The 27,928-nt window shown below is 49.5% G+C and overlaps 5 protein-coding genes and 1 long non-coding RNA gene across 16 annotated transcripts; 2 read left to right on the top strand and 4 right to left on the bottom strand.

Annotated features, from left to right (window-relative positions):
- Positions 1–249: 249 nt before the first annotated feature.
- Positions 250–5,387, top strand: LOC114845745 (tumor necrosis factor receptor superfamily member 12A). The gene is made up of 5 exons (XM_029134130.3): positions 250–986; positions 3,687–3,785; positions 3,877–4,020; positions 4,128–4,176; positions 4,314–5,387. Exons 1-4 carry the CDS (start codon positions 905–907, stop codon positions 4,166–4,168), a joined length of 366 nt encoding a protein of 121 aa, XP_028989963.1. The 5' UTR covers positions 250–904; the 3' UTR covers positions 4,169–4,176; positions 4,314–5,387.
- Positions 1,662–3,944, bottom strand: LOC121201869 (uncharacterized). Its single transcript, XR_005897047.2, has 2 exons — positions 3,803–3,944; positions 1,662–1,957 (listed from the first exon to the last, which is right to left on the bottom strand). It is a non-coding gene; the product is annotated as an uncharacterized LOC121201869 (long non-coding RNA).
- Positions 5,388–5,447: 60 nt separating the features above from the next.
- On the bottom strand, positions 5,448–14,524 carry znf646 (zinc finger protein 646). 7 transcript variants are annotated; one of them, XM_055504636.1, is made up of 5 exons: positions 14,393–14,524; positions 10,133–12,733; positions 8,879–9,925; positions 7,842–8,754; positions 5,448–7,706 (listed from the first exon to the last, which is right to left on the bottom strand). In XM_055504636.1, exons 1-4 carry the CDS (start codon positions 14,461–14,463, stop codon positions 7,866–7,868), a joined length of 4,608 nt encoding a protein of 1,535 aa, XP_055360611.1. In that variant the 5' UTR covers positions 14,464–14,524; the 3' UTR covers positions 5,448–7,706; positions 7,842–7,865. The 7 variants fall into 7 exon arrangements, with proteins under 7 accessions (XP_055360611.1, XP_028989868.2, XP_028989871.1 ...); XM_029134035.3 differs by having other exon boundaries at positions 5,448–8,754; XM_029134038.3 differs by having other exon boundaries at positions 5,448–8,754; positions 10,133–12,867; positions 14,393–14,519.
- Positions 14,072–17,184, top strand: znf668 (zinc finger protein 668). 2 transcript variants are annotated; one of them, XM_029134067.3, is made up of 2 exons: positions 14,072–14,203; positions 14,778–17,184. In XM_029134067.3, the coding sequence occupies exons 1-2, from the start codon at positions 14,146–14,148 to the stop codon at positions 16,763–16,765; spliced, it is 2,046 nt and encodes a 681-aa protein (XP_028989900.1). In that variant the 5' UTR covers positions 14,072–14,145; the 3' UTR covers positions 16,766–17,184. The 2 variants fall into 2 exon arrangements, with proteins under 2 accessions (XP_028989900.1, XP_028989902.1); XM_029134069.3 differs by lacking the exon at positions 14,072–14,203 and adding an exon at positions 14,576–14,675.
- Positions 17,185–17,243: 59 nt separating this feature from the next.
- Positions 17,244–22,586, bottom strand: LOC114845705 (circularly permutated Ras protein 1-like). Of its 3 annotated transcripts, XM_029134059.3 has the most exons (21): positions 22,262–22,586; positions 21,969–22,074; positions 21,428–21,622; positions 21,200–21,340; positions 21,022–21,117; positions 20,860–20,931; positions 20,700–20,773; positions 20,390–20,554; positions 20,273–20,314; positions 20,085–20,174; positions 19,858–20,009; positions 19,679–19,760; positions 19,458–19,588; positions 19,302–19,386; positions 19,124–19,230; positions 18,924–19,036; positions 18,413–18,530; positions 17,904–18,044; positions 17,690–17,783; positions 17,581–17,607; positions 17,244–17,495 (listed from the first exon to the last, which is right to left on the bottom strand). In XM_029134059.3, the coding sequence occupies exons 2-21, from the start codon at positions 22,057–22,059 to the stop codon at positions 17,373–17,375; spliced, it is 2,139 nt and encodes a 712-aa protein (XP_028989892.1). In that variant the 5' UTR covers positions 22,060–22,074; positions 22,262–22,586; the 3' UTR covers positions 17,244–17,372. The 3 variants fall into 3 exon arrangements, with proteins under 3 accessions (XP_028989892.1, XP_028989891.1, XP_055360613.1); XM_029134058.3 differs by having other exon boundaries at positions 17,581–17,783; XM_055504638.1 differs by lacking the exon at positions 17,581–17,607.
- A 144-nt stretch (positions 22,587–22,730) lies between these two features.
- On the bottom strand, positions 22,731–26,683 carry LOC114845722 (protein kinase C and casein kinase substrate in neurons protein 3-like). 2 transcript variants are annotated; one of them, XM_029134092.3, is made up of 10 exons: positions 26,528–26,683; positions 25,263–25,333; positions 25,020–25,176; positions 24,693–24,928; positions 24,383–24,538; positions 24,131–24,306; positions 23,929–24,049; positions 23,793–23,860; positions 23,630–23,709; positions 22,731–23,307 (listed from the first exon to the last, which is right to left on the bottom strand). In XM_029134092.3, the coding sequence occupies exons 1-10, from the start codon at positions 26,562–26,564 to the stop codon at positions 23,195–23,197; spliced, it is 1,215 nt and encodes a 404-aa protein (XP_028989925.1). In that variant the 5' UTR covers positions 26,565–26,683; the 3' UTR covers positions 22,731–23,194. The 2 variants fall into 2 exon arrangements, with proteins under 2 accessions (XP_028989925.1, XP_028989926.1); XM_029134093.3 differs by lacking the exon at positions 26,528–26,683 and adding an exon at positions 26,155–26,314.
- Between the last annotated feature and the right edge of the window lie 1,245 nt (positions 26,684–27,928).

Below are 27,928 nucleotides of genomic sequence, written 5' to 3'. Positions count from 1 at the left end.
GCTGGCAAAAAGGAGACTAGTGCCTGTCATGGATAAATGAGCACCCTGGTCATTGTGTGTGTGTGTGTGTGTGTGTGTGTGTGTGTGTGACAGAGCCCAGTTGCTCCTCGTTAATGTCTGATGCAGGGGCCAACCTGATAGCGCTCCAGGCATGCGTCCACTGGCGTTGCTGCCGCATATTTGCGCTGCAGCAGCAGCAGACTACACCCAGCCCGAGACGTCAGCACCACCACCCTGCGTGCGGGACAGCCAGGAGCCTGGAAACAAGCGTTCCACGCAAGCGAGCGCAAACCGAACCGTCGCGGCGTCCGAGCGGAGAGACGCACGCCTTGCTCAAAGGCCGCGGCAGCGGGGAGCATGTCATCTGGCTCGAGCTCGGTTGCTGTTTCTCCCTTTCTCTGTGTATGAGACCCGGGCTCATGCCAGAGAGTTGTGTTTTTTGGCAGCGAGGAGGGGATGACGTCGACAGGCGTGGTAATAACAATGAGAACACTATTAAGTCCAGACTACACAGACCCTCTTGGTAAAAAAAATAAAATATGCGGATAAAAAATATAAGACAAAACTCAGGGTGTGGTCGTGACATGTGAAGTGTATGTAGAGGGGCGTTCATACCTGGAGATTGATTCTACTTTGATGTCGGGGTGAAGGCGCACTGGAGTTTCCTGTGAGTCTGGGGGGCGCGCGCACAGAGAACCCGAGCAGTACAGTACATAGGAAATGACTCATAGGAGCTGAACTGCGAGCGTGGGTGTGTGCGCTATTAAAACAAGGCGCAGACTCCTCGGGGTGACTCACTCTGATGCTCGCTTTTCCACGCCGAAAACCCAGCGCCGACTGTTAATCAGATGAACTTTCGGGAATCGCGCAGCCGACAGCGAGCAGCTCGTGACCCGCGGACGCCATGGCTTCGAACGCTCTGTGCGCGATATGTGGACTTATTATAGCGGCCGTGGCCAATTTCCACGTCGTGGGCGCACAAAAAAGTAAGTAAAATCACTTTTTCACGCACTAACATCAACGCAGAAATTGAACACGAACTAGAAAGTGAAAAGCGTATAACTTGTACTTTACAACGTGTTATGTTCATGGGTTCGATGCTTTCTAAGACCATCGGCGTGTTTTCTGTGAACACGGACTCGCGGAGCGTGGGGGTCTCGTCTCCCTATAATGGAGTCAGATAGTGGCTCTGCTTACACGGTCGCTTCCCCTCAGCCGCTGCATTTCTCACCGGTTCCGCATTCCGATCGCCTTATTTCACCCCCGGTCCATCCGCGCCTCGGGGCGAGAACGACGGGCCGCGTGCGACGCGTGAACCGCCCGTGTCCATTTTGCACAAAGATCCTTTTGGAAACTTTACTAAAGACCCCAGAAGTTGACGCCGTTTCCACAGACGCGTGAGGTTTGGACTCGACCCAGCGGCTCTGCACTGGAAACACGGAATGTTGAATAATTCCTAGGGTTGGGATGATTTTTTTTCCCCCCAGGAAATGAAGCTGCCAGATGCAAAGCAAACACGCAGCGTGTTTGATCCACAATCTATCCGTGAGAAGCCATCTTTACATCTGGACTTCAGCTGTTGGTCCACCCACCCGTGTACTTAATGACAAAATGCAGCGCCCCCACACCCAAACATGCCTTTTCAGGCTTAGGTGCTGAGATTTGTCACGTTCTGTTTCTCACGAGCATCTTATGATTGGAATGAAATGCTCCACACGACGGAGGGGACAAAATAGTAAAAGAAAAAAGCCGGTGAAACACGCGAACGGGCTCTTTGTGCTGTCACGCTCGAGCTCGCTGCTCGGGAACAAGGTCGCGCTTATCGGCCTCATCAGCGGTTTCGTGCGTTCCTCCGGTTTCGGCAACACATGCGCCGCTTCACCTCGAGCGCGGTTTGGGTTTAGACGGAGGTCGAGCGGCAGCCAAGGTTCAGTTCCATTCCGTGACCCTTTGAACCCTGGAGGGGGAAAAAAGAGAGTCCAGTTAAAGTCTGTGGAGGATGAGGTCATCGGGAGAAATGCTTGAAAGAAGTGACACATTTCTACAGTGACCACAACTATAATGAAACGAGCGAGCCGGTTCTCCGTGGACCCGAGCACGTGGCTGTGACACGGCTGAGCTCGAGGTCACGACGCCTCAAACACGGCTGATTATGCAGGTGCCTTTTGGCCGCGGCGGGTCAGAAACACCCTCCGCCGCCTGGTTGTCGAGTGAAGCGTGTCCTGTGGAATGTTCCCAGGTGGAAACTCACACAGAGCGGCCCACTGTATATCTGTGATTTAGCACTTGGATTCCGTCCACTTGGAAAATAAAGCACCGCTCCGGGTTTGTGGTTTGCGAGCGAATGTGAATATGTGAAATATTTCCCAGGCACCGTCCGCGGCCTCTAACGCGATGGAGAACGAGCGTCCGCCCACGTGCGTTCACGCGCGTTAAGACCCTCCAGCACCTCTGCGACCCGTAACACAAAAAGCAATTAGCAGGATGGATGCGCGGGGATTAATTTGATCTCGCGGAATGAAGTCGAACCCACGCGGCAGTAATCTGCCCATTCTTCCCTCTAACCCCATAAATCCCCCCCCCCCCGGCCTCGGATTTCTTTTGTGACTCACTGGAGAGTCTGGGAACGGCTGGGAATAAACTGCATAAAAGCACAACGAGCTCCGCCGCCGCCAACAGCGGCGGCACCGGCGTCAGTGGGAAGCGTCGCCGGTCGCTTTCACGCGTTTCGTTCGCGTGTAACTCCCTCGCGTCTGGCGCCCGTTGCCAGTTTCGCCTCGCCCCGGCTCGTGCGCGCGAGGCGCCTCGGCGTGACGTCACTGCGGCGTTCATTAGCCGCCGTTCGTGTCGGTGAAGTGACCACAGGTTGCGGCCGACGCCTTGAAGCGCGCCTGTGTTACATCAAACGTGCCCCCTCAGAGTTTTGCTTTTAGTAATGATGGCGATGATTCAGTAGAGCAGCGGGCAAACAAACAGGACTGGCACAGAGATCTATTATCTATTATAGATATAGATATATATATTATAGATATAGATAAACATTATACATATTTCTTTCAAATTATTTTGTGGTTGTTTTGCTGTTTCGTGTACTTCTTTGATGCACATGCGTCTTAACCAAACCAGGATGTTAAACCTGCAGAGGAAACCACACACTATAAAAACACTACAACCGTCTCCATTCACATTTCTGCTTGGCATTAACTGTTTCACGTGTCCGTGCTTCCTCTTAATAATCCAGATGCCAGGCAGCCGTTAAAAAGGACACGAGGCGTTGACTCTGCGACGGCGGCGGCTGTCGGTTTTCCGTGGTAGAAACGTTCAGGTTTTCTGGAAGTCTCGCACGTAAACAGAAACAACGCGGCTCAGCGGAAGGAAGCCGTGAAAACATCCTGCTCCTCTCGCGCTGCCTCCTCGGGCTCTCACGCCCGGAGTTACTGAGTAATTCTCTCTCAGGCAATAAAGTTGAATCAGAAATCTGCGTGGAATTTCCCGCTTTCATTTTATAAGAAGAACTAAACCACCAAGTTCCTCGGACCTGGTTGAACTGCATGATTTATTTGCACCCCAAGTGATTACTGTTATTTGTTCAGATCTCCTGATCCAATTAATTAATAATGCATAAAAGTTCAGCTTTGACAAGTTCATGAACAATTAGGAGATGACGTCACATTATGCTCGTGCAGGTCAGTGTGACAGCTCGGAGTTCTGGAACGCGGACCTGGACGTTTGCGTGGCGTGCGCGTCGTGCAAGCAGTACCCGAAGACGCCTTCGTGCAACACATGTAAGACGCGGACTCACGCGCCGATGACGTAAACCCCTCCGCGCGCCCCGCAGCGCTGCAGCTCACGTCCCCCCCCCTCTTCCGTCCGCAGGTAAACACGTGGAGGACTCGACCGACGTGTGGAAGCTGGCGGCCATCACCAGCTTCTCGGTGCTGGCCGTCGTGCTGGTCGGCGCCGCTTTGATCATCGGGGTCATGGTGCACCGACGCAAGTCTCACAAACGACCTCTACGTGGTGAGAGTCTGAAACACAGCAACACAACAGCTGTAACCCCGTTCTCCATATACACACTATATACATACACATAAACAATCTAAGTTAACATTTGTTTTGCATTACAGAACCCATTGAAGAGACTGCGGGGCCACTTTATCAAGCTTAAACGTATCAGTAAGTATAAGACATAAAAGTAAAAACAGGAATAAAAGTGTTTTAGAAGAATGAACAGAAACATACAAATAATCAGTTTCAGTTCACATGTGGCTCCAATCATGCTTATTCGAACGTCTCTGCCGTGGCCTCCGCAGCCTCATCTTCCTTTGGAAACAGATGTGACAGCATCGACGGGCGACTGGTTGGGAGCCGGACCGTGAAAACCTCTGGACCAGGATCTGAAGACTGCGACTGCAGGGTCGGGGTCTCCTGAGCAGAAATGGACCATCTTAACTTATGAGACTGTGGAGAGATCCGTTCTCAAAGCTTAGTGCCGGTCCCACCGTGACCACGACTCTCAAGCAGCACCCCTCACACCTCTGTATGAGTAGCAACATGGCGCATAGAGGCTCTATCAGTGCCTTTAGTTTATACTTAGGTCGGATGTAAAAGGCTTGGATTCATCCACGCAGCACATGGAACTAGAACCCGTGCTCCACTGAATGTAACACAGCCCCTGACCCCCCGCTGGGCTGCAGACCGACCCCCCCCCCTCATTCCACGGCACCCGTCCGGCACATCCAGCCGTTTGAATGTAGCTCCCTTCAGGTGAACTGTCTCCCAGCGTTTGCCCCCTGCTGTACCTCCATGTTCCCAGCAGCCTGACGAAAGGGGGCAGCGACCCCCGGGACAGCGTACCGCTTGTTTGGGCGTCATTAACCCCAAGGAGACGCCCAGGTTTGACACTAACCAGCGCGTTAGAATGTACTGTAGCCGGGAAGCGTCACGCCTGCAGTGTTTTCGGCGAACAGTCGGCGAGGGTGTAGTTTTATAGCAGATCAAACCTTTATTAATCTCTAATCATCGCGCAGTAAGTTGTTGCAGAGAAACAGTCGTCGGTCACTGAGGGCAAACTCACAGAAACGTGGACTCAAAATAGATAGCCGTCTATTTTTCTTTCTTAGATGTTTATATTATTTATTTGAAGCATCCTGCAGTGATGTTGTTTCTAACTGCAGGGTACCAGCACATTGTAAAGGGAGGTGAACGATCCCCACCAGGCCAGTGAATGACGTCACTGAGCACCAGCTAACACCCTCTGCTTCCTCCTCCTGCTTCCTACCTGTATATACTGTACATGCACTGGCCTCTTTATCCCAACGCAGCCGTATAAACCGCTCGTGTAGCAAATGTATTTTCACAATAAAACTGACAACTTTGATTAGTAATCTGGGCTGTACTGGTGACTGTTAGTTGCAAGAATGTAGACAAGAAACAAACACGTTACACCGTCTTGTATAAGTCGTTTAATTAATTTAAACTAGTTTTGTCAATAATCTCCTTAGATTCTAAACTAACTCTAACATGAGTAAAAATCTACGCTTCAGTGACAAAATAGTTATAGAAATATGAACTAAATACTGACCAGACATTTCTTAGCACTAAAAATCCAATACATCAGAACATGTGGAATAAGGATTTTATTACACAATAGCTAATCTAGCAGTTTACTCCTGTTGAGGAAAATCTTGCCATGAGTTTACAGAGATCCATCTGATATTGTGAGTCTAATATTTACACATAAAACTACCCGGCGGTGAATGGGATCAATAAATCAAATTGCAGTTTTACCTGAAATGTGCGCGTGTTGCTTTACATAAACGCTACAGAGGCAGAAGAACGTGTCACGATAATCTGACACACCAAAATCAATATGCATCACCGGTAACAGGAGAGGACGTGGTGCGGCGTTGTGGTTTTTCAAGGCTAGTGTGAGTAAATGGAATCGCGCACTCAGGTCATGCAGTGAAACGAAACTTGCAGCATATTGCTTAAATACTACGACCTGCCAACTAGCTGAGGTCAGCTACCGAGGAGCCGACCGACACATTTAATACAATAATGACGAACCCACACAAAACAACTTGTCTGCTGCATTATTAAATCCTGCCTGTCCTCATTAGGCTACAACTACATATGTGCAAATAGAACAAAAAGAAGGAAAGGAACCTCTGCGAACTAAAGACAATGCTTCCTCCATTCTGTGGTTCATCATGGATAACTACTGGAGCCTTTATGCTTACAGTTTCTTTACAATTAAATTGTATGAGGCATTAAGTATCAGTTGCTAGGTAGGCAGGGCTTTCAATGAGGTATTTCATACTTCTGACCAGTGGCACATACTACAATGAGAAACGTAATGAGTAAGGCAAAAAAAAAGATTATTAAAAAAAGTGTTCACTTTTGCTAGATTTCTTATTTGTTGAAAGAAACCACCTAAGGAACAATAGGCACATTAGACAACAGGACCAAAGTAATCCAAAGAATCAATAATTGCACATTTTGCACAGAACAAATGTGACTCATGAACCTGAAGGCTGAGATGAAACTGGGTGCTCCTACACAGCTCTGTTGTGTCTTGGTAATATTTGTGCTTCCTAGAAACGAGGCATTCTGTTCACCCTTTTGTTAAAAACTACATATGCAAAGTGATTTGACAGAAGCTAAAGAAGTGACTTTCACCTTATGGTTTTCAATACTTTTGTTTGTCAGCATACTCAATTTCTAAACGTTAATGGCTGAGTGGACTGAGTCATTAGAGTTAAAAAGGGGGAAATACCGTTGTACAGTATAACAAGTTCACATTAAACTGCTACAATCAACTTACATTTGAGGCACTGGCACGTCAATGTAGATGATGCTTCTGATTACAGCATGCACTGCACGTGGAGCTGCACCTCAACACTGGAGAGACTGACAACCATCATCACCTAGGTCTTATGCTCAGTTCAGAAACTGACGACAGGGCGTCACACGTCAGGTACAGACCTTTTGAAGGTTGACCCTGAGTGCTGCCAGTCACCCAACTTGGCTCATTCGCTCTAACCTGTGCAACCTACAAACTGAGTTACAAATCGAGTGATGGATTTCCTTAAACGCTACATGGGTTTCAGAAGACAGCTTGTACTTTTTTTTTATAATGATATATATACATAAAATAACAGCAATAAATTAATAAATACATCCATTTTAGCATACAATGTAACTCAATGTGAATATTATTAGCAGTGCGACTATTTACTTGACAGTTTCAGTAAACCACTTTGCCACTGACCTTTGCACACCCAGAGGTATTTAACAGGTTTGCCCTATGTGAGATCCCAAAAGAAAGTTGAACAGTTGTTCAGAACTGATAGCAAAGCTAACAAAAGTGATTCTGAGATAAATATAGTTTGTGTATTTATACTTTGTTTCCTAAAGAACTTACAGAGGCACTGAACACAATAATACATACTGTAGCACAGGAGAAGTAGTTGTTAGAACAGTACTGTCTTACAAAAGCTTGTCACTGTTGACGTTCCTACACGGACCAGCGCTGCACCTTTGTGTTCACTTTGGTTGGTTGGTTTGTCACTGAGGGTTAAGCGGCAGCTGATTCGTCTCCTGACCTGTATTCTGGGATCCTGTGTATTCGCGGAAAACATTCAAGCCTTGGTGAAAGCTGCCAGATAAACTCTCTGGAGGCTTTTCAGCGATGTTGCCATCTGCTGTGGAGATAAGACTGGAAGTCAGTAATGAGATGTGCGTCTTCAAAAGGTGCTTCTACAAGGACCACGGAGCAAGTTCTGAAAAAACTAACTGTTTTACAATTATTGATAGATGGATAAATAACAAAGGACCACCTGTCCTCTTCTTAGAGTATGATTTCAAAGAAAGGAGCCCATGTCCATGTCCATAAAGGAGTCGGCATCTATGCTGAAGGAGTCATAGGTCTGGGTGTTTTGGTGCATCTTCTGATGGTGCCGCAGGTTGGACTTGCTGGAAAAGCTCTTGTTGCACAGCAGACAGACGAAGGGCTTCTCTTTGGTGTGAATCCTTCGGTGACATATGAGCTGAGTGGACACACGGAATGCCTTTCCGCACTCCAGGCACTGGTAGCGCTTGGGCTCCGTGTGAATGCGCCTGTGGTTCTTGAGGGCCATCAGGTTGGTGAACTCTTTCTGGCACACAGAGCAGAAGAAGGAGCCCGTCTTGTGGCTGTTCTTATGGTTGAGGAGGGAGCCGGCGTGGCGATAAGTGCGGCCGCAGTGCTCACACACGTGACTTTTCTCTTCCGCGCCCGCAGTGTCGTCACTCTTCTGTGAATGTCTGATGTTTTCTGGAATATGGGACAACGGTGGTGGGACCGGCTTCTCCAGCCCATTCATCCTCATAGTCTGATTTACTGAGTCCCAGTGGAGGTCGTTATCTGCAGCTTCATCCACCCCTGGCTGATATGGGCCCTGAGCCCTGTGGTGCATGTCATGATGCTGCTGGTAGCTGGCTGTGTTGGGAAAGCTCTGCTGGCATATGCTGCAGACCACAGCCCTGTCCTTTGAGTGCACCTCCATGTGGCTCTGCAGGTGTGCAACCAGGCAGAAAGTCTTACCACAGTCGGGGCAGCAGTGGCGCCGCATCTGGGAGTGTAACTGCAGACTGACGGGATCGGGGAACGTTTGGAGACACAGAGTACAGTGCAGCAGGTTTTCAGAGTGGGTCTTTTTATGGTTGAGGAGGGAGCCAGCATGGCGGTAGGAGCGGCCACACAGGTCACACCTGCAACGGGCATGAGTTCATGTTTAAAACTCAACAGTAAGTTATTAAAGAAAACATGCCTCAATAACAGTATTACCATAGTGTTACCTACATATGTTCTTGGTACAGAAACCTTCACACTCACGTGAAGCACTTGTCTGCCCTCTCCGACTGCTGCACTCCAGCTCTTGCAGAGTTCTCCTGACCTCTGCAGCAGCGGTGCCTCTTCATACCAGACCTGCCCTGGAAGCTCTTCCCACAGGCCGAGCATCTAAAGTGGCTCGCCGCTCGGTTGTGGACCCTCTGGTGGTTGTGCAGGATACTGGCGAGGCGGAAGGCCTTCCCGCACGTGAGGCACACGTACTTTTTCTTCTGCGTGTGGATGCGCGTGTGATTGCGCAGGGCCATGGGGTTAGTGAAGGGCTTGGAGCAGAAGTTGCAGCTGAAGTGCCCCGTCTTGTGGGTGTTTTTGTGGTTCAGAAGTGAGCCGGCGTGGCGATAGCTGCGATTGCAGATGTTGCACGTGAAAGGTCGCTCTTCTTTTACTGGAGATGTTTTTGCAGCACTGCTGCCTGAAGGTCCGTCACAGGTGTGGGCGTCCAGTTGGTCGGCAGAGAGAAAGGCCTGTTTACATTCCTTACACTTAAAAACTCTAGATTTGAGGCTCCTCCTGCCTGAGGCTCTGTCCTTTCGGAGGTCGGCACAAATGTGGGCCAAGAGCTGCTTCTTTCCTCTAAAGCCTTTTCCACAGTTTTGGCAAGAGTGCTTCTTATATGCAAAATGGGTGCGCAAGTGGTTCTTCATTGCTAGTTGATTAGAGTAAGTGTTGTTACAAACAGAACAGTAATATTGGCCTGTTTTATGGGAATTTCGATGGTTGACCAGGCTTCCAGCATGGCGATAGGTACGGCCACACTGGTCACAGGCGAAAGGCCGCTGGTCATCGGTATCCTCTGATTTGACTGGGGTCTCAGACTTCAGATTTTCTGTCTCTGTTTCTCTGGATGTAAAAGCCAGACTGGCATTTGGAGACTGCATTCCTGAACCTGATTTAGTCCCGTTCATCTGCATGAGGGCCTGAATCTGGTTGTTGAGTTCCTGGATTTTGGCTTGGTTCTCTTTGTGCCTTCTGAGGTGGCTCAACAGTTGCTTCTGAATTTTAAAGGCTTTCCCACACTCCTGACAAGTGTGCCTGGGGCAGGAGACACAGCATAATTAGTTAAAACGTTTGTTTACAAAACAGCCTAGAAATAGAGTCTTTATAGGAAAATGTATCTAAAACCAACTACACCACAAAATGATTATGCTTTTGTAACCAAACACCTGCAGGCTCCACGGTATAAGTTAGACACGTGAGAACTCTCCATGGATAATAATGTGCATTATTCCTCAAACCAACCTTTTAATATCGAAGTGAGACCTCTGATGATTTTTGAGGGCCAACAGGTTGTAGAAGCGCTTCTGGCACACGAGGCATCGGAACACGCCTGTTTTGTGAGACTTCTTGTGGTTGAGGAGAGAGCCGGCATGTCGGTACGATCGCCCACACTGATCACATTTGTACCGACGAGCCTTAGAATCGCTTTCTTTGATGAGGTTTGTGTCTTTACGCTGGGTGATGTCGTTCACTAAGTTTTCCTCTTCACTATGCTGCAACTCCTCGCTCTTCTCAGATGTGCAACCGTGGTTCTCGAGATGATGGTAGCTCGTGCAGAAGATGCCACAGCTACCACAGATGTTGCTCTGTGCCTCTTCCTTATCACCAGATACATCATTGCTCGTCTGTAAATCATGCCCTGTCTGGTTCTTGTGTAGAAGCTGATGTGTGATGAAGTCCTGCCTATTGGCAAAACTCTCCCCACAGGTACTACAGATCATCATCTCTCCCACCTCATCGTCTTTCACCGTCTCGTGGGAGGACAAGGAAGAAGGCCCTGAGCTCGCAGGAGTACTGTGAGACTGTGTGTGCCCTCGGAGGTGGCTCCTGAGAGCCCTCATGCTGGTGTAGCTGTTGCCACATATAGAGCACTGGTAAAGGTCGCCGTCATCATCGTCATCGTCCTCTTCAGCATCATCACTGTCTGTGCCATCTTTTACCTGGTCACCATTTAGACTGTTATGGAAATTCTGGTCAAAGTAATTTTGGTCGCTGTGAAAGTCTACATTACTTCCCGGATTTCCAAGGGCACAGTGACTGATGCTGTCCTGGAGGTTTACATTAGTGTCATAGTCATTGCTAGTAGTGTCGTGCTGCTGCTGTAGCAGCGGACAATTGTGAGACTTAATCCCTGGAATATCTGCAAATGTCTCACCACAGTCTGCACACATGTGCCTCTGCATCAGGTGGTCATTGTGAGGTAGATGCACACTCATATCCTGGGAGAAGTCCTGATTAAAATGCTCATGGTACAACAGTCCATTGCTGTGATTTACTCCATTCTCCTGATCAATACCAAGCACAGGGTGAGCGCTGTCCTCTTCATCGTGTGAGGAAAAGCAGCTCTGCTGGTTATCCAGAGTAAGCGGCTCAGAGGAGAGCCAGTCTCCCTCAGACTTGGGGCTAAAAGACGGCAGCTGAGTTTTGTGGAGGCGAAGATGACTTTTGAGGGCTGCCAGGTGAGGATAACTTTTTCTACAGATGGAACACTGGTAAATTCCAACCTGATGTGACCTTTTGTGGTTAATGAGGCTCCCAGAGTGGCGATAGCTTTTACCACAGGTTTGACACTTGAAGGGACGATCACCAGAATCTACAGCTGTTTCCTCTGCCATGTCAGATGCATTGTCTGTGTACTGTGTGTGTGTTAGGCAGGAATTGAGATTGCTTGCGTCCATAATCGGGGGTTCTCCCTGAGTGCTATTGGAAGATGGGGGTTGGCTATTGGAGCAAACTGAATATATGTGACTGTTTCCTCTCATTTGCACCTGTGGCTGATCAAAACTTTGATGATTATCTACAGTTGATACTGAAGGAATATTGTTCACAGGTGAATAAAGATTTGACTCCGGTGAAGCAATACTACCATCGTACGATATACTATGGTTCTCTGACAAGGCATCTTGAAGCCCGAAGGACAGAGATGCAGAGTTATGCATTTGGATGTGTTCCTGGAACTCATCATCATTGGGAAATAGTACCTGACACAAATGGCAAAAATTTACTTGAGCATCCTGCTTCTGAGGTGAAAACTGGTCTATTGGAGTCCCTGTGTACAACCCCCCCAGTGAACTGTTGTCTGGCCCATTTCTGGCCTTGTGAGTTCTCTGGTGGCTGTAGAGGGCAGCCATGTTATTAAACAGTTTTAAACATACTGTGCACTCAAACTTCCCCACTTGGTGAGTCTTTTTATGATTGGCCAGGCTCCGATGGTGTATGTATGATTTGTCACACAAGTCACATCTGAAAGGCCGATTTGCTGCATCGTCTGATGCCGTCTCAGCTTTTGCATTGTATATATCCTCCTCCATCTTGATCTCAGCTGGGCTATATTCAGTAGAAGTCCCTGCATTGACTAAATGCCCACTGAAGTTTTGAGAGTGATTGTTTTTAATTTTAGGTCTAGTTTCACGTGTGACATTATCCACATCTACCTTCCTGTAGGACTGCTCCTTTGCTCGTTTGGCGAGATGTACCCTCTCATGCGTAGCCAGCTGTGATGCCAGACGAAATGCTTTTCCACACTCTGCGCAGGAGTACTTCTTCGGCGACGTGTGGCTCCGGAGATGACTCTTCAGGGCCAAAGCATTGGAGTTGTCTTTACCACATATGTTACATTGGAAAGAACCCACTGTGTGAGTCTTTTTGTGGTTAGCTAGGCTTCCAGCATGCCTATAGCCACGTCCACATTCATCACATTTAAATTTGCGTTCTCCGTCTTGTTGAAGGTGTGTATCCATGTGCTCGAGCAGCCTGGGCATATTTGGGCAGGCAATGCCACACTCCTTGCAAAGAAATCCTGTAGTCCTGCCAGGGTCTTGTACTGCCATCGCAAGGTAACAACTGAATAAAGTGCACCAGATGGGGAGATGAGAATGTAGGAGGGTAATGCATTAGATGGTTTTCTTGTCCATAAAAAAAGAAAAATTTTATTTAGAGCGATATCAGAATAACTTGTTAGAAGCAGGCAATGTGAGCTGTTGAGGACAGAAGAAATGAAATGTACACTTTTAGTATAATATATATGAACATGCACATTATGTATAAACTAAAGTAACCTGCAGATAAACTACACTACACATTTACCAATGCGTTTGTTTTGTACAACCTCACACTTATTCCTTTGCTATTTCAGTAAACGTGTTACTATTTTAAGCCTAAGTAAGTCTGTCAAACTCAACAACGCTATATCTTCGGAAAACCCAGAAACTCTATGTTCATTTTGCTTCCCCGACAGCAGTTCACAAGCGCAGAAGACAGACTCACTAACAGTTCACTCGTCGAGCCTGACATACTTTGCTACATCTCTGCACCAGCAGGCTAACAGAGCTAGCTATGTCAATAAACCGGGAGACGCCTCTTGCTCCAGATTAACGGTAACAACAACAAATACTAATACGTTACAAATAACAATATAAAAAGCATATTCTTCCTCTTTGGATTATACAGAAGAACGGACCGTATAACACCCATTAGGGCATTTATGTCACAACAGTGCTCTAACCGCTAGTTTTAGCGGACCCGATAGCATCATCGTGGCTAGCTAAACAAACATTGCACCAAAAAGACAAGAAGTCGTTTCAAATGCTTAATAACGTCAGTAAATGCGTCACAAACATACACCAGCGACAGGTCTTATTCAATAAAGCTCCGAACGACACATTTTCATTCATTACTTTAAAAATGTAGATTTATGTAAAGGGCAATACCTTTTTTTCTAATTCCCTTTCTTCCAGCTCCATTTCCACATTGCTCTTGTTGCTAAGAAACAGGAAATGTGCAGCAGAGAAAAACGTCCCCCTTACACTTTACAGGACGTGCTAAGCTAAATACCGATTTAAGGGATTTTGTAAATAATTTGAAAGAATTAAAAGCTTTAAATGTTAATTTCATAGGTTTTTATCTAAAACTACCCGTAACCCCTAATTAGCTGTTTCAGACACATTTAGGTCCGCTCACAGAGCTAGCTCTTTCGCTAGCTAATGCTAACTTCTAGCACTAGCTCTAGAAGTACTGTACTCCACAATTGGCTCCAATTTGGCAGACCTATATACATCAACAGTAAAACAAATATAATAGCTATCTTATCTCCAACCGGGCTCTGTTGCAATTATCGTGCGTTTTACGTTTACTTTATTAATTGTAAAAGACGTTAGCGCGTTGGACGCTTAGCTTTCTGACAGCTTTCGTCATCATGGTCCTAGAGCCGTCCCCCATCCTGCAGCCAGTCAACAGCAACCACCGTGTCACGGTAAATGCAGCCGTGTAAGGAAACATCTCCCTGGTGCTACCGATCAGCTATTCATGGTCCAGGTAGGAAAGACATTCGTGTCTCTGATGCAACGCGGGATGATAGTGTCAAAAAGCTAGATTTGCTAGATCCTTTCCAGCGGTCATGATGTCGACAGCGTAGAGTGCGTTGGTGCAGCCGGTCCTAAAGCCAGCCATTTTGAGTTAGTTAAAATGTTTAGCGAGCTAGCTAGCACAAAGGGGAAAACTTACACATGTGGTTCGACCGGCAATAACATCGCACTAACTTGTAATCTGTGATCCGCGTGTCCGGTGGGACACATGTCAGTCAGTCATAAACAGTGGTCCGTGCCGCTGCGGCGCTAACTTCCTCTGGCATCAGCCCAGTTAGCTTATTGTCCCTGAGGTCCTAATGCCAGCCATTTTGTGAATTAATGTACGCCCGCATATTTCTGTTAGTATTTTATTTCATGTTACGTTGCTGTTTGAGCGTTGATCCCCCATGAGCCCGTCAATCAGGGTCCTCTGCTAATTTGTATGTGTCATATATGAGCCCGACTTCTATATTTCACCTTATGTTGCAGATCATTTGTTTATCTAAATAATAACATTTTCTAAAAAAAAATATTATTTACAGATTTAAAAATGGCTTCTCCTCAGCCTGGCAGCCCACCTTCTGCAGAGCAGTACACTCCTCTTGTGAAGGATGAACTGAGCGACGATGAGCTGAAGGATGAAATCACGGAGGAAGAGGCGGCGAGGATCGAGCCTGCGAGGAAGCGCGGCAGAGGAAGACCCCCCAAAGCCAAGCCTTCCTACAAATGCTCCACGTGCGCCGAGGCCTTCAGGACTGTGTCGGCCCTGCGAAGCCACAAGCTCTCTGCCCACGTGAAGGACTGTAAGCAGCAACACCCGTGCTCCCAGTGCACCAAGCCATTCTCCAGCAAGGCTCAGCTGGCGAAGCACGAGCGCACTCATTCAGTGCAGCGCCCGTTTCAGTGTCCCGACTGCCACAAGGCCTACAAGACGCCCACAGAGCTGCGCAACCACAGCCGCTCCCACACTGGGGAGAAACCCTTCGTATGCACCGAGTGCGGGAAGGCCTTCATGCAGGCTATATGTCTGAGAATCCACAAGACGCAGCACAGTGGCGAGCGTCCTCACGTTTGCCCGCAGTGCTCTAAAAGCTATCCCACCCTGTCGAAAATGAAGGTGCACCTGCGCTCGCACACGGGGGAGAAGCCGTACTTCTGCGCCGAGTGCGGGAAGAGCTTCGCCGATCCGTCCGTGTTCAGAAAACACAGGCGAAACCACCAGGGCCATCGGCCTTACGCGTGCGAGAAGTGTGGGAAGACGTACACGGAGCTGAAGGACCTGAAGAACCACGAGCGCTCGCACACCGGGGAGAAGCCGTACCTGTGCTCGGACTGCGGCAAGGCCTTCTCCCGCTCCTCCTCGCTCGCCTGCCATCAGCGCATTCACTCGCAGAACAAACCCTATCAGTGCGAGCAGTGCGGCAAGGGCTTCACGCAGCTGTCCTCGTACCAGTCCCATCTCCGCACTCACTCCGGTGAGAAGCCATTCCTCTGTCCGCAGTGTGGAAAGATGTTCTCGGACCCGTCCAGCTTCCGTCGCCACCAGAGAGCCCACCTGGGCTTCAAGCCCTATCCCTGTGATAAGTGCTCCAAGAGGTTCAGGCAGCCGGCCGACCTGGCCGTGCACGAGCGCGTGCACTCTGGGGAGCGGCCGTACAAGTGCCAGAGCTGCGACAAGGCCTTCGTGGCCTCATGGGACCTGCGGCGCCACATGCTCGTCCACACGGGTCTCAGGCCCTTTTCGTGCACCGAGTGCGACAAGTCGTTCGCCGAGCGCTCCAGCCTCAACAAGCACCGGCGCGTGCACTCCGGAGAGAGGCCTTTCAAATGCGAGGAGTGTTTGAAGTCGTTTGTTGTGTCTTCCAGCCTGCGCAAACACGAGAGAACTCATCTAGCTGAGCAGACTGAGCAGCAGCAGCAGCAACAGGAGACAGACGCCGGGTCAGCCTCAGGCTTTGCTGCCCACACAACCCTCCCCCAGTTCTCTTGTACGCATTGTGACGCTACGTTCGGCAGCTGGGATGAAGTTCAGGCCCATGAAAATCTCCACTCCATCGACCCCGCTCCTCCGACTGCTGCCAAAATGGCCTCGCACGCCTGCGAGACCTGCCGGGCGGAGTTCACCCAGCTGGCGGACTTGCAGGAGCACGAGAAGCAGCATCCCAAGCCGAGGCCGCACGTGTGCGGCAGCTGCGGCAAAGGCTTCCTCAACAAATCGGGGCTCCGCAAACACCAGAAGATCCACTCCGCCAGCAAACCCCACAGCTGCCCGTGCTGCGGCAAAGCCTTCCTGTTCGCCGCTTACCTTCGCAAGCACTTACGCACGCACACGGACGCCGCCAAGGCCGCGGCGCAGCTCGACGACCTGAACATCATGCACACGGACCCGCTCCCGTCCCCGCCGCCCCCCACCGAGGCTCCCCACTCCACCGTGGAACCCAGTGCCATATCACTGACGGTCCCAGTGACTGTGCCTGTGGCGTCTTTTCAGACTTTGCCAGAATACTTAGTCAAAGAAGAGGGACTGTAAGTTTTTAAAACAACAGTTAAATGGCTTAAGTCCATTAGAGACTGGGACACTTTTCAACAGCATCGACCTTTAACATGAACTCTCCATGTAAATTGTGAGCACCTTGATGCTGTTTTTTTAAACATTTTTTAAATGTATGATATAAACTGTAAATAGCGTCTCATCAGTTATCTTACCTGTCATAATCGTGGTATAAAAAGTAGTGTTGTAAACATGCAGTATATGCCGATTACTGTAACATCTATTTAAATGTTGTTTTAATACAGTTTTAATTTAATTTTCTTCAGTGAAACAGTTTGAAACCGTGTAATTATTTGTAATAAGCGTCATAGAATAGAACATTTGTTATATTTAAAAATTCAACTTCTGATTCCAAAGAATGACATTTTTATATCAATAAAAATGGGTAAAAAGTTGAATGCTTTCGTTGCATCTTCCAGTTTGCTCTCAACTCAGTGCTGTACCTTTTTACTGTGAGTCTTTCTGAGAGTTTTATTTATGTTTCCTGTTCAGTTTACATATTATAATTAATATTTACTTACATCTGAGGTATATTTGCAATATTTAGTCAAATAATCAACGCTAATACTTGTATAGTCTCGTAGTCTCACACGTCGTAAAAGGAAGATTTTGGTAGTTTTGTAGGTTGATGTGCTTTCCTCCGTGAGAGGGAATTTCTGTTGCTGTGCTTCATGGTATAGAGCATCGCTGCACCAGCATCCGTTAGAGGCTGGATGGAAGAGAAGGACAAAGAGTTAGCACAGTGGAATACTAATACTAAAACATAATGTAGTAAAGTGCTGTAATGTTAATACCTCTTTGTCTGAAATGACACATTTCCTCTGAAGAGCAGAGAAGAATTGAGAAAGTTTTGTCATTTGAGTCGAGGCAGTTCAATGTGAAGCGTGTGCAGGCCACACTGACCCTGGTGTAGTTGTGTATGTTGTTGTATATGGGCTCCATGGTTTCCACCCACTGCTGGTAAGTGTGTTTGTCCTCTGCGCTGTGATTATGTTCTCTGCAAACGAACAGACACGCACATTCCTCGCTTTTATCCGTGATGATATTTACGCTTTCGATTCTGATTATTGCTGAGGTTACTGCACGGCCGTATTCCACCGTCCTCGCTCTGACTCACATGGCTCTGGCGATCAGCTTCCTCTGCTGCTCGTCCTCCCGCCGGGCCTCCAGGAAGCGGCCCCTGACGGCCAGAGTGGCGCTGGCCTGGGCCGAGTTGAGCTGCACGATGTCCACGGACAGCGAGGACAGCGCCGCCGACCTGAAACCCCCCCAAAAAAAACACTCGGCGGTCACTTCGCAGCCACTCGCATGATGAATTACGTGACCTTCGTTGCGCGTGTGGAGCAGACGGAGCGGCTGGAGAGGTTCATTACGGTGTGACGAGACGTGGAATGGATGAGAAATGTGATTTACACGGCGCAATCGTTTCTGCTCCAGTATCTCAGCAACCACCAGTCTCCTTGGAGTTTCTAAACGACTTTGCCTGAAGGTTTCCTGAGACCAGTTTACACTGATCAAGTCCTAATCAGTCGCTGATAATGACTTGTTTATGCTCACGAGGAGGCTCCAGGCACAAGCTAGGGCCCTCTGATCACATCGATGCCACTATGGAAATGACCTCATCACCTGTCATCGGTGACCTCTCGCTCCGATGTTATCACTCTGAGCATCTTCTGTCCGTTCCTCCTCCTGTACCTGATCTGCAGCTGGATGGGCACACGGGCGCCAGACGACGGTGCCGGCACTGAAACAAAGCACACAAACAACAGTCTGGATGAAGGAGACTCAGTCTGGTGCTGGATGAAGGAAATGACCACCAGGGTTCATCCTCTGGTCACCATGAACATGATTTTCTTTATCAGTCCAGGTTCTAACAAATAAAGCTTCAACAGCTTCATCAGACGTGTAATATTTGCAGTTGGTATCACAGATGGGCGTCCAGTGGCAGTAAACAATCCTCCTCGCTCCAGTTGTTAGTCGTTGTCTCCAGCTGCTGCTCGCCACTGTAGGAACTCTGGCTCTCGCTTTGTTCACGACAGGTTTTCTCTCTGGCAGCGGCCTCAGATGGAAAAGCCTTCCTTTCTCAGCAATAATCACCGCGCTGCGATACTTGGCTCCGCACGCGATGCCGCCTCACCTCCCGCGTCCGGATCGCCGGCTCCGAACTGGAAGGTGAGCTCTTTGGCCGAGTCCACGTTCCCGACCTCCCTGGTCGCTCTGCTTCCCGCCTCCCTCTCCCCTCTCACGCGCCTGCGTTGAAGCAGAGCGTCAGTCAATGCCGCGATAAGGCCGATCTAGAGCCAACGAGTGTTTAGCGCATCGCTACGGAGCTCTTACAGCGATTTGGGCAGCCGTAGCGTGACGGCACAGTGCGTGGCTATGGTCCTGTCCTCAGTCATCTGCTCAAACTCTGCCTGCAGCATGTTGGGACTCGCTATCACCACCTGAAGGAGAAGACGCGGGTAAACGGGTCTGATGGAATGGATGGAAATGGACTCAGCACACCGTCACTCACGTTTCCTCCGGTGTGATCGACGAGTCTTCCCAGCTCATCCAGCCGGCAGTCGGTTCCCTCTATAGACAGCACAGACACCGTCACACTGAGGGAAATAGAGGGATTTTTTACTAGTTAATCGTGTGTAAACGCATTGACGGCGTGACGTGCACCAACCCCTGATCGGCGGCGTATTCCCCCAGCGTCTGGTAAAAGATGGTGGACGACAGGAGGGTGCGAGCATCGTTATCCTCCACCTCCAGGTTTCCCAAGTCGGTGTTGGCCTTCCCGTCTGTACATATAATTACCTTCCAGATCATGGAGGACAGAGGATCAGCGTGGAGCTTGGGCAAACAGAAATCATTCATTTTCACGTGACTGGACTTAAGCAGACGCACCTTGGAGCCGGGCTGCCTGGCGGCCATTGCAATAGACAGTAGAGCAGCCGGACCCAGAGCTGTGGGCCCACTTTGACGTAGCCTTTGATTAACCAACAGAATCAAGAGGACGGATATCTGAACCCATGCTTGGGTTGATCACACAATAAAATGAGTTAAATGGTTGAGTTTCTTCTCACCCCCGGACTTGTTTCTGTAACAGGCCTTTGGTCTGCCAGAGGGGAGGTGGACTGGGGTAGTCGTGAGCAGCGTTTTTAAGCAAGTCCACGTCGGTCAACTCGTTACCGCTCAGGAAACGCCACGATAAACTGTTATGTCCATGGATCGTCACCTGGAAACAAGACATCTTACTCACTCAAAACCTGTGCAACAAACCACAATACAGTCAGACAGATTGTGTCCACACCTCGTCGTTGAAGGTGACGAGACCCACTCTCACGCCAGGGTTCTGTTCATTTAGTCTCTCAAGACACGTCAGCACAGCCTCACGGACGAACTGGTTTAAATCGATCATGATATCAGCGATTGCCATGATGAATGTGTTGAATCAGTCTCATGAATTGTCAGCAATTCAAAAAATTAGAAGGAACTGACCTGGAGTCTTGATTTCTGGAGAACAGACCTCCCCACGGTGACCTAGAAAGACAGTGATGGGTTCATAACGAGCCACAGACAGGGATCAGCATCGGCCGCGGGGGCGTTCGCGTTCACCTTAGAGGTCAAACTCATTGAGCCTGAAATATCGATGCAGAAGATCAGGAGCGCGTCGGAGGTGCACAGCGGCGCTTCATCCGGGTTGAGCAAAAACAGGCCGTCCTCGTAAGCGCTCGGAGGATGGGTCAACCCCGAGGACGCGCAGAAGCAACACACACTAACCTGCAGCTCAAACGATCAATAGATCAATAATGATCCGTGTTTCCCAGCAGCGGTTAAAAGATTTACCACACAGCTGTTCATATTTGAAATCAATCACTCTTAATTATGTCACCGCTTGACGCTTCCAGAGTAAAGGTATAATTACCACATTAACATAGAGGGAGTTCAGCACTGAGCCACACTGGGTGCAGATGGTGGGTTGTCCTCTGATGGGCTGCACTGAAAACATGCAATTAACAGGAAGCAAAATAAACATCATACGACGGATGACTGAGATTTTCGGGCGATGATACACGGAGACTGACCTGCGTCCTCTGAGAGCAGTCTTCCTAAAGGAACCAGGACCACGTTAGGATTCCCTGGAAGAGGCCCCACGTCTGTGGGTCCCGATTTGGGAATAACGTCAGTGTTCAACAGAAGCTCTATGTCTGACAGTGGTGTTCTCACTGTTTTGTATTGAGCTTTACCTGTAGTAGACTGGGACGTCGATGATGGTGAGGACACCACCATTACGTACTCTGGGGTGAGGTCCATGAACAAGGGCCTCTGGGGCACGGCCGGGGCTGAGGGGTCGAGCAGAACATTGTCAGACAACCACAGCAACACAAAAGCTGAAAACACACAATATGTGTTGTGTCTATTTACACGGTGGCGGCTTCGCCTCGCTCCAACAACGTTCCGGTGCACAGTATGAGTAGTAAAGGTCTTGGCCGTTTAACTGGGACTCAGGCGTCGGCGGGTCGGGGGTCTCGCTCTTGTTTTGCCTCATACACGGCGGAAGAAGGGCTGCAAAATGGACAAATCACCACGACTGCCACAAACAGCAGACGCAAAGCACCATCTAGTATGAGGTCGCGTTCAGGCTTTAATTACCCGCCCGTCGAGGAGCTGGCGTTGGCTGAGGTGCCAAGTTCTTTATTTTATTCTGAAAATCCACGTTCTCGTACGGGGGCCTCCCAGCCTCCCTCGCCTCTCGGCTCTTCTCTGTGCTGTTTGGCGAAGAGGGGGGAGACGGGGGAGACGGGGGAGGGCTGCGAGGACGGAGCCGGTGAGCGGGAGGCAAAAGGGCTGCAAAAAAAGGAGAAGTTCAGTGAGTGCAAAGACAAGACAACGGGTGCAGCGATCACGGAATCACGGAATTCGCAGACTGCTTCCCCGAACACTGTTGTGTCACTGGTTGCATAACACATTATGGTATTCGCCCAAGCAGCTTCCCAGTAAAAACAATAAACTGCAGTTACGTCATAGGAGGAAGCCACTGAGTGCACCTGACAGCAGGTAAAGTGGTGGCCGCAGACATAACAGTCAGTAAACACTCATGTTGCCTTCGCTGACCTTGCAGATATGTGGGAAACCAAACACGCGTGCATGTAAAGCAGAATGGGCTTTTAAATGGGTTCAGTGTTTGTCCCACCTGAGCGCTTGATGCCGTTGGCGGTGGTTTGTTGGCAGCTCCTCTGATTTAGCAACGGGGGCACGTAAACAAAACCGCAGGCAAATTCCATCGTGGTGTCAGTTTACTGTAAAAAATGAACCCAACATCCTTTTAATTGGAGACTTCCTTAACACATAATTGAACAATTATTACTCAAGCCCAATGCAATCATGTTACAGTATAATCGTTGTCACGCCTTGAAGTGAAGAATAAAGAAACCACGTCTTGAATTTTTCAGTTATTTTCCAAGCAAAGATAGATAAAACACTTACACATGTAGAGTCCTCCGAGCGTTAAAGTAAAAGTTCTTCCTCCAGCGTGAAACCTCTTCTGGTCTCAAATGGCTCAGCTGCTTTGAGACATGTTGTCATTTATTCTCTGCTGCGGACGTCTCGTCAAACAGGTTCTCGCTCCCCGTGACGGCAGCGTGACGCTCATCGTGGTTAAGCATTCGTGACCGTAAACGAAGCATGAAGCTGAGATAAGACTGTAGGTTGAAGGTAAATGCCACTGCGGTCGTCTTTCAAAATAAAAGAACATCTTTTGCACAGAGTTGTGTTTATTTTCTGTTGACAGAGCTTAATTTATGTAAATAGTAGCTCTATAACAAATTAAATATTTATTTGCGGTAGGAGTTAATGTAAATAGATAAATAATAACATCAGCATATTCATTAGCTCAGTTTCTTATATTAGCAACACAAAAAAGTACAGGTGCAATCCAATGAAAAATGTCCTTGAGAAAGATAAACAAGATAGGATTTATTTTGAAATTCAATCTCCTGTGTGTAAACACGTGACTGTCAACCTGAGCCCGGGTGAAGCTCATCATTATCAGCTCCCACTCAGACATGACAGCAAATAAATATCCTCTGTCTCTCTTGGCAGTTCAGCAGATACACTGGGACCTCACTCGCCTGGTGCAGTGTTAATACGGCAGAAATCAACATCTCTGCAGTGCAGTTTGAAAACAGCACAGGCTACAGCAGGTACCGTTACTGCGGTGCAATCCTGCGTCAGTGTTAACCTTCCGTCTGCGTGTACAGCTCACACACATGTTCATATCACACATTCATTTGTAGAAGTACTCAAAGCAATAGCGTCTCAAGGCCTTAAGCGTGTATATATATATATGTATATTTCAAAACAGATCCTGACGCAGACTCAGCAGTTCAGACATCCGTGTGTGAGGAGTTAAAGGCTGATTCAGTCAACCACTTGGACGTAATTGGCCGGGTAGAAGCCCTCCTTGCCCCCGCTCAGCACGCCCCGACACCAGCCCTGGTCGTCCTCCTCCTCCACCTTCAGGAACACCTCACCTGCCATCGCAACACATCGAACGGGTCAGGGTGGGCTGTTTTAATTACCGGATGACTTATGAACGGCATGTGTGGCTGAAGGGATTCCGCCTCGACTGACAGCACTAGATGCTATTTGCCCAGCTGATTTCTGCATCACCCAACTGTGCAAATATGAGCTGTGTTGCTCCAAACTTAACAACTCGGCGCCTCTTCTTCTGAAGTCTGCCTGGATTTCATGTGCGAATGCGATTATAGATCGGAATCCTTTCAGCCCGCGAACCGTGTCACGAGCGTATCGCACAACTGGAGCCCGTGTGTAGTGGATGTGAGACGGCGTCACCTGCTCTGAAGGAGAGCTCGTCCTCCTCCTCGCCTTTGTACTCGTACAGCGCTCGCACCTTCACGCCCCCGATCATCACGCTGACAAGGAGGAGACCAGCGTCTTTAAACAGTCCCACATCCGCTAACGCTAATGCTAACGCTAACGCTGCGTTGCTACTCACGGTCGGCTCTCTTTCCCTTTCTGATTCCTCTTCTTTCTCTTTAACTTTTTGACAGGTGGCACCCATTCCTGCAGGGCAACACAAATCCCTGCTTTGTTAACATTACAGCATTAGTATTTATACAGGTCTCGCTCACCTCGATCTTGGGCCAGTCGGTGGGCATGCTGGGCCCGTGGTTGTTCTTCCACCATTTCAGATCGTCCTGCTCATCGATGGACATCAGCGTGCTGTGGAGATCGCTGTACACCGCCTTCACACTGACAGAAAGGAAGAGCCGCACGCGTCACCCGCCGCTTCGACCCGTTCCACCCGCTCCACGAATGAGCCGCCCCGTTCACCTCTCGTTGTTGGTGACGTCCAGATGCCTGTGGATGGACAGGAACACCTGCTTGAGGAAGCTGATCCGCTTCCTCTCCTCCTCCTGCGCCTGCTCAAAGACGGCCTCCATCTCCTCCATGTAGCGCGGCGTGTACGTGGACACGTCCTCCAGCGTCTTCTCGTAGCGCTCCCTCGTCTGCGGGAACAGGTTTGTGATGAGGCGTGTCTGAGCGCTTAGCGCTAGCTCGCGTTAGCATCCGGCGGCTCCTCACCCGCTCCCTCTCCTCCGCGGCCTTCTCTCTGGCCGCCGTGAACTTCTGCTTCTTCTCCGGACTCATCTCCGTGCTGTCGCTCACCTGCTTCTCTTTGTCCACAGCCGCCTGCTCTCTCTGACAGGCCTTGTGATACTCAGCTCGGGTCTTCTCCAGCTGCACGCGTACAAACAAAGCGAGAAGCTAGCAGCATGTTCTTATTCTAATATTGGGACCAATAACACTGTAAACAAACCCTCTAAGCGGTTCAACTTTACGCTAAGCTAATCCACACAACACACAAAAGTGAAATACGACGTGTGTTCTAGACCTTCAGGAGCTTTTTGGACCAGGGTTTCTGTGCTCGCGAGAAGCTCGCGTTGTTGTCGTGGCTCTCCTTGAACCCGCAGAAGATCTTCTTGGGGAAGGTCTCCTTCTGCCAGGTCTTCACCCGCCCCCCCTCCTCCGCCGCCAGGGCCTGGGACACGGAGCAGTGGAGGGCGGCCAGGCGCTCGGCCGAGCTGAAGAAGCACTGCCACGCCCTCATCAGGGAGCCATAGAGCGGCCCTGGGGATGGAGCGGAGCCGGTGAGCAGTTAATCAGACCCCCCACCCCCCTCCCCCCCGTGGCCCGGCATCACGCAGCCTCCTCTACTCACGGGAATCCACTATGGACTTCCACTTGCTGCTCCACTGGCTCAGCTGCTGCGCGTACTGCTTCTCCACCTTCGCCCTCTCGGCGAAGCAGGCCACGATGTCGTTGCAGGCCTGGAAGGACTGCTCGGTCCTGTGCACCGTGGCCACGTAGTTCCCAGGCTGGAAGGCGAGAAAGGAAGACCTGTGGTGACACGCGGGCAGAGCGGGCCTGCGGCGGAAACGAGCCCTCCGGGCGCAGTGCTCACCATCCAGAAGCTCTGCTTCTTGCCGTCCTGGGGCGGCTCCTTGGGGAGGCCCGCCATTATTAGCGCCGCGTCTGTCTCGGAAAGCAGAAGAAGAAGTCGGCGCGATACAGGAACAGTCGTCAGACTGGTTTGCGATGCATTTCGAAGCGGGGAAGGAGTTTTATTGGCAGGCGCAGATGCAACAGGTTGGACTTCCTCGTTAATAGAGCAGGAATGTCTGATAGCGAATGATTGGCGCCGTCGCCGTAGCAACTCTCATGTTGCGTTTGCCGTACGCTGCTCGGATACGAGGCGCGTGAGTAAGAGGGGGAGCGTCGCGGATGTGTCACGCTGGAATTCAAACGGGTGGGATCTGCCAGCAGGAATGGAACAGCTGCTCCGGCATTCTTCCTGTGGCTTTCCCAAAATAAACAGCAGGGAAAGGTCATCTTTCCCCTTTGCTCTGACTAATATGAAGCCGGTTGGAACCAACTGTGACTCCTCCGTTCGCACTAAAGCCAAGCTGGTAGCATGTGACGGAACCCGGGAGATTCAAGGTTCACACACAATCAACGGACGCAGTCACTTTGGGCCTCGCGACCGTCGGAGCGACACCAGAGCGACACCACAGTGACACCAGAGCGACACCACAGTGACCAACCACGCCTCATCACAAGACCGCATGACGGAGACTCCTCCACGGCCCCGTCCCTCGGCTCCGTCCTCCGACTTGCGCTTTCTCACCCGCTGCTCTCCCTGTTCCTGCCCATACAAGGGAACGCTCTGGACCAGGACGGAGCCGCTCTGAGACCCGGGTCCATTTCAAGCTAAGAACAGTCCATCCACAAAGCAGAGGACGCGTAAAGCAGAGCAGCAGCAGAGCAGTCATGCCTTTGAGCAAACCAGCACTTACGTTTCTCCCTGAATCACCAGTGATTACTCAAGTGACCACTCGTTGCACTAGTGCCAGGGCCGCTGAGGGCTTCTCTCCATTTCTCTGTGCGTCTCCCTCTCTCCCAGCGAGTCTCCCCCTCCAACACACTTCTCTACCTCACTCCTCTCCCCCTCTCTCTCTCTCTCCTGACCCAATTTTCCCTTGGCACTTAAAGTTACACACACACACACACCTACACACACACACACACACACACACACACACACTGAAAATGGGTGTGAGACACTGAGACAACGCAATCGAGAGAGAAATAAGTTCAACAAATGAGCGCATTTGCCTGTAATCGCCGGCGCTTATTGGCTTCGGGGCGAAGGGCAACAGCTTTGCTTACCTTTCTCGCTCTCCTCCCCTCTCGGCTGTGACATCATTTAGGATGAACGCTTCTCCCCTCTTCACTCTGTCAGGCCCATTCTTTGCTTGTTTAACTCCCCGGCTTCCTCTCTCGGGCCGTTCGGATCTCCAGCCCCTCTGTGACTATTAGCCCCTCACTTTCTCTCCCCTGTTATTAGCTAGAAAACAGCTGGAGCCCCCCCCCCCCCCTTCTCTGGTCTCCCAGCGCGTCCCTCCCTCTGTCGCTCTCAATATGGTGCTAATGAGATGCTGAACTTTCCTTCTGACCGGGCGCTGGTCACAGAATCGTGTCAGGGCGGCACGGCGACATGTGAGCTTATTAGCGGCTGTGCGTTACAGCAGGGATGGGCGGCGAGTCCTAAGGACCTGGACATCAGCTCTCCCGACCCTCCGTTCCTTTTGTGGTTGAGCCCAGAGAAAGGCCATCAAAGCCCTTGCCATATGCAGCACATCCACCCACGTACTGTTTATTTATTCTGATCCGTCCTGGACGTCACCCAGTGTCGTCCCGGGTTCCAGTTCATCCACTGCAGCCTGCGTCTGCTTTAGATTTCGCAGTCTTCCCATAATAAATGCTGTAATTACACATTTCAAACGTTTCCTGATTTCTAACAGCTTCTCCGGAGCCTGAGTGTCTGAAGGACTATTTTCACAACCCACCGAAGGAGAGAGGATGTTTTGCACTTGTTATTGCAGCGGGTTTAGTTTAACGTCATCTTGGGTACACACTCCAGATATTATAAATAGAAATCTTTCAAATGCTCAATAATTGCATTGTTGTGCATTACAAACTGCTGCACATTTCTGTTTTTAAATCATAAAGACCTGAAAATAAAAATCTATGATTGGCCAGTTTGTAGTCAAGCGCAGTCATTATGTGATTTTACTCACATTTAACCACAGGGTGACATGTTTTGATGCATACAACAGATCCTGGTGGAGACTCTACGTCCCAGCTGATATTAAAGTGTCATTTCACCCACTTGACAAACACACATTTCCTCATTTACTAATGGTGCAGAGTGTTGCTGCCTTTTGTGTTATTGTATTTTCACATTTTCAAGAGGAGCAGCTTCCACCAGAAACACAGATAAGCAACCTAATCTGTGAACTAATCCGTCAAATGCTTAAGATGCTTCATGATAACACTCTGTACCAGCGCCAGGTCGCTACTTGGGTAACTCCGGCTGGACAGCAGCGTTATGATTACAGCTTTCCACCATCAGACACATCAGGCTTGTGTATTTGCTATATTATATATTTGCTGCAGGGCCGTACAGGCAAACAATGCCTTGAATCAAGCCATCGCTCACCTTCATCCCACCCCATGAGTGACGCGCTCTGGTCCTATCAGCTCACGAGGCCTGATGGGGAAAGTAAA

Source organism: Betta splendens, chromosome 19 (genome assembly GCF_900634795.4).
Source record: "Betta splendens chromosome 19, fBetSpl5.4, whole genome shotgun sequence".
Taxonomy (NCBI): Eukaryota; Metazoa; Chordata; class Actinopteri; order Anabantiformes; family Osphronemidae; genus Betta; species Betta splendens.
The sequence above is the reverse complement of the archived record's forward strand: the minus strand, read 5'-3'. Positions and strand labels throughout refer to the sequence as shown.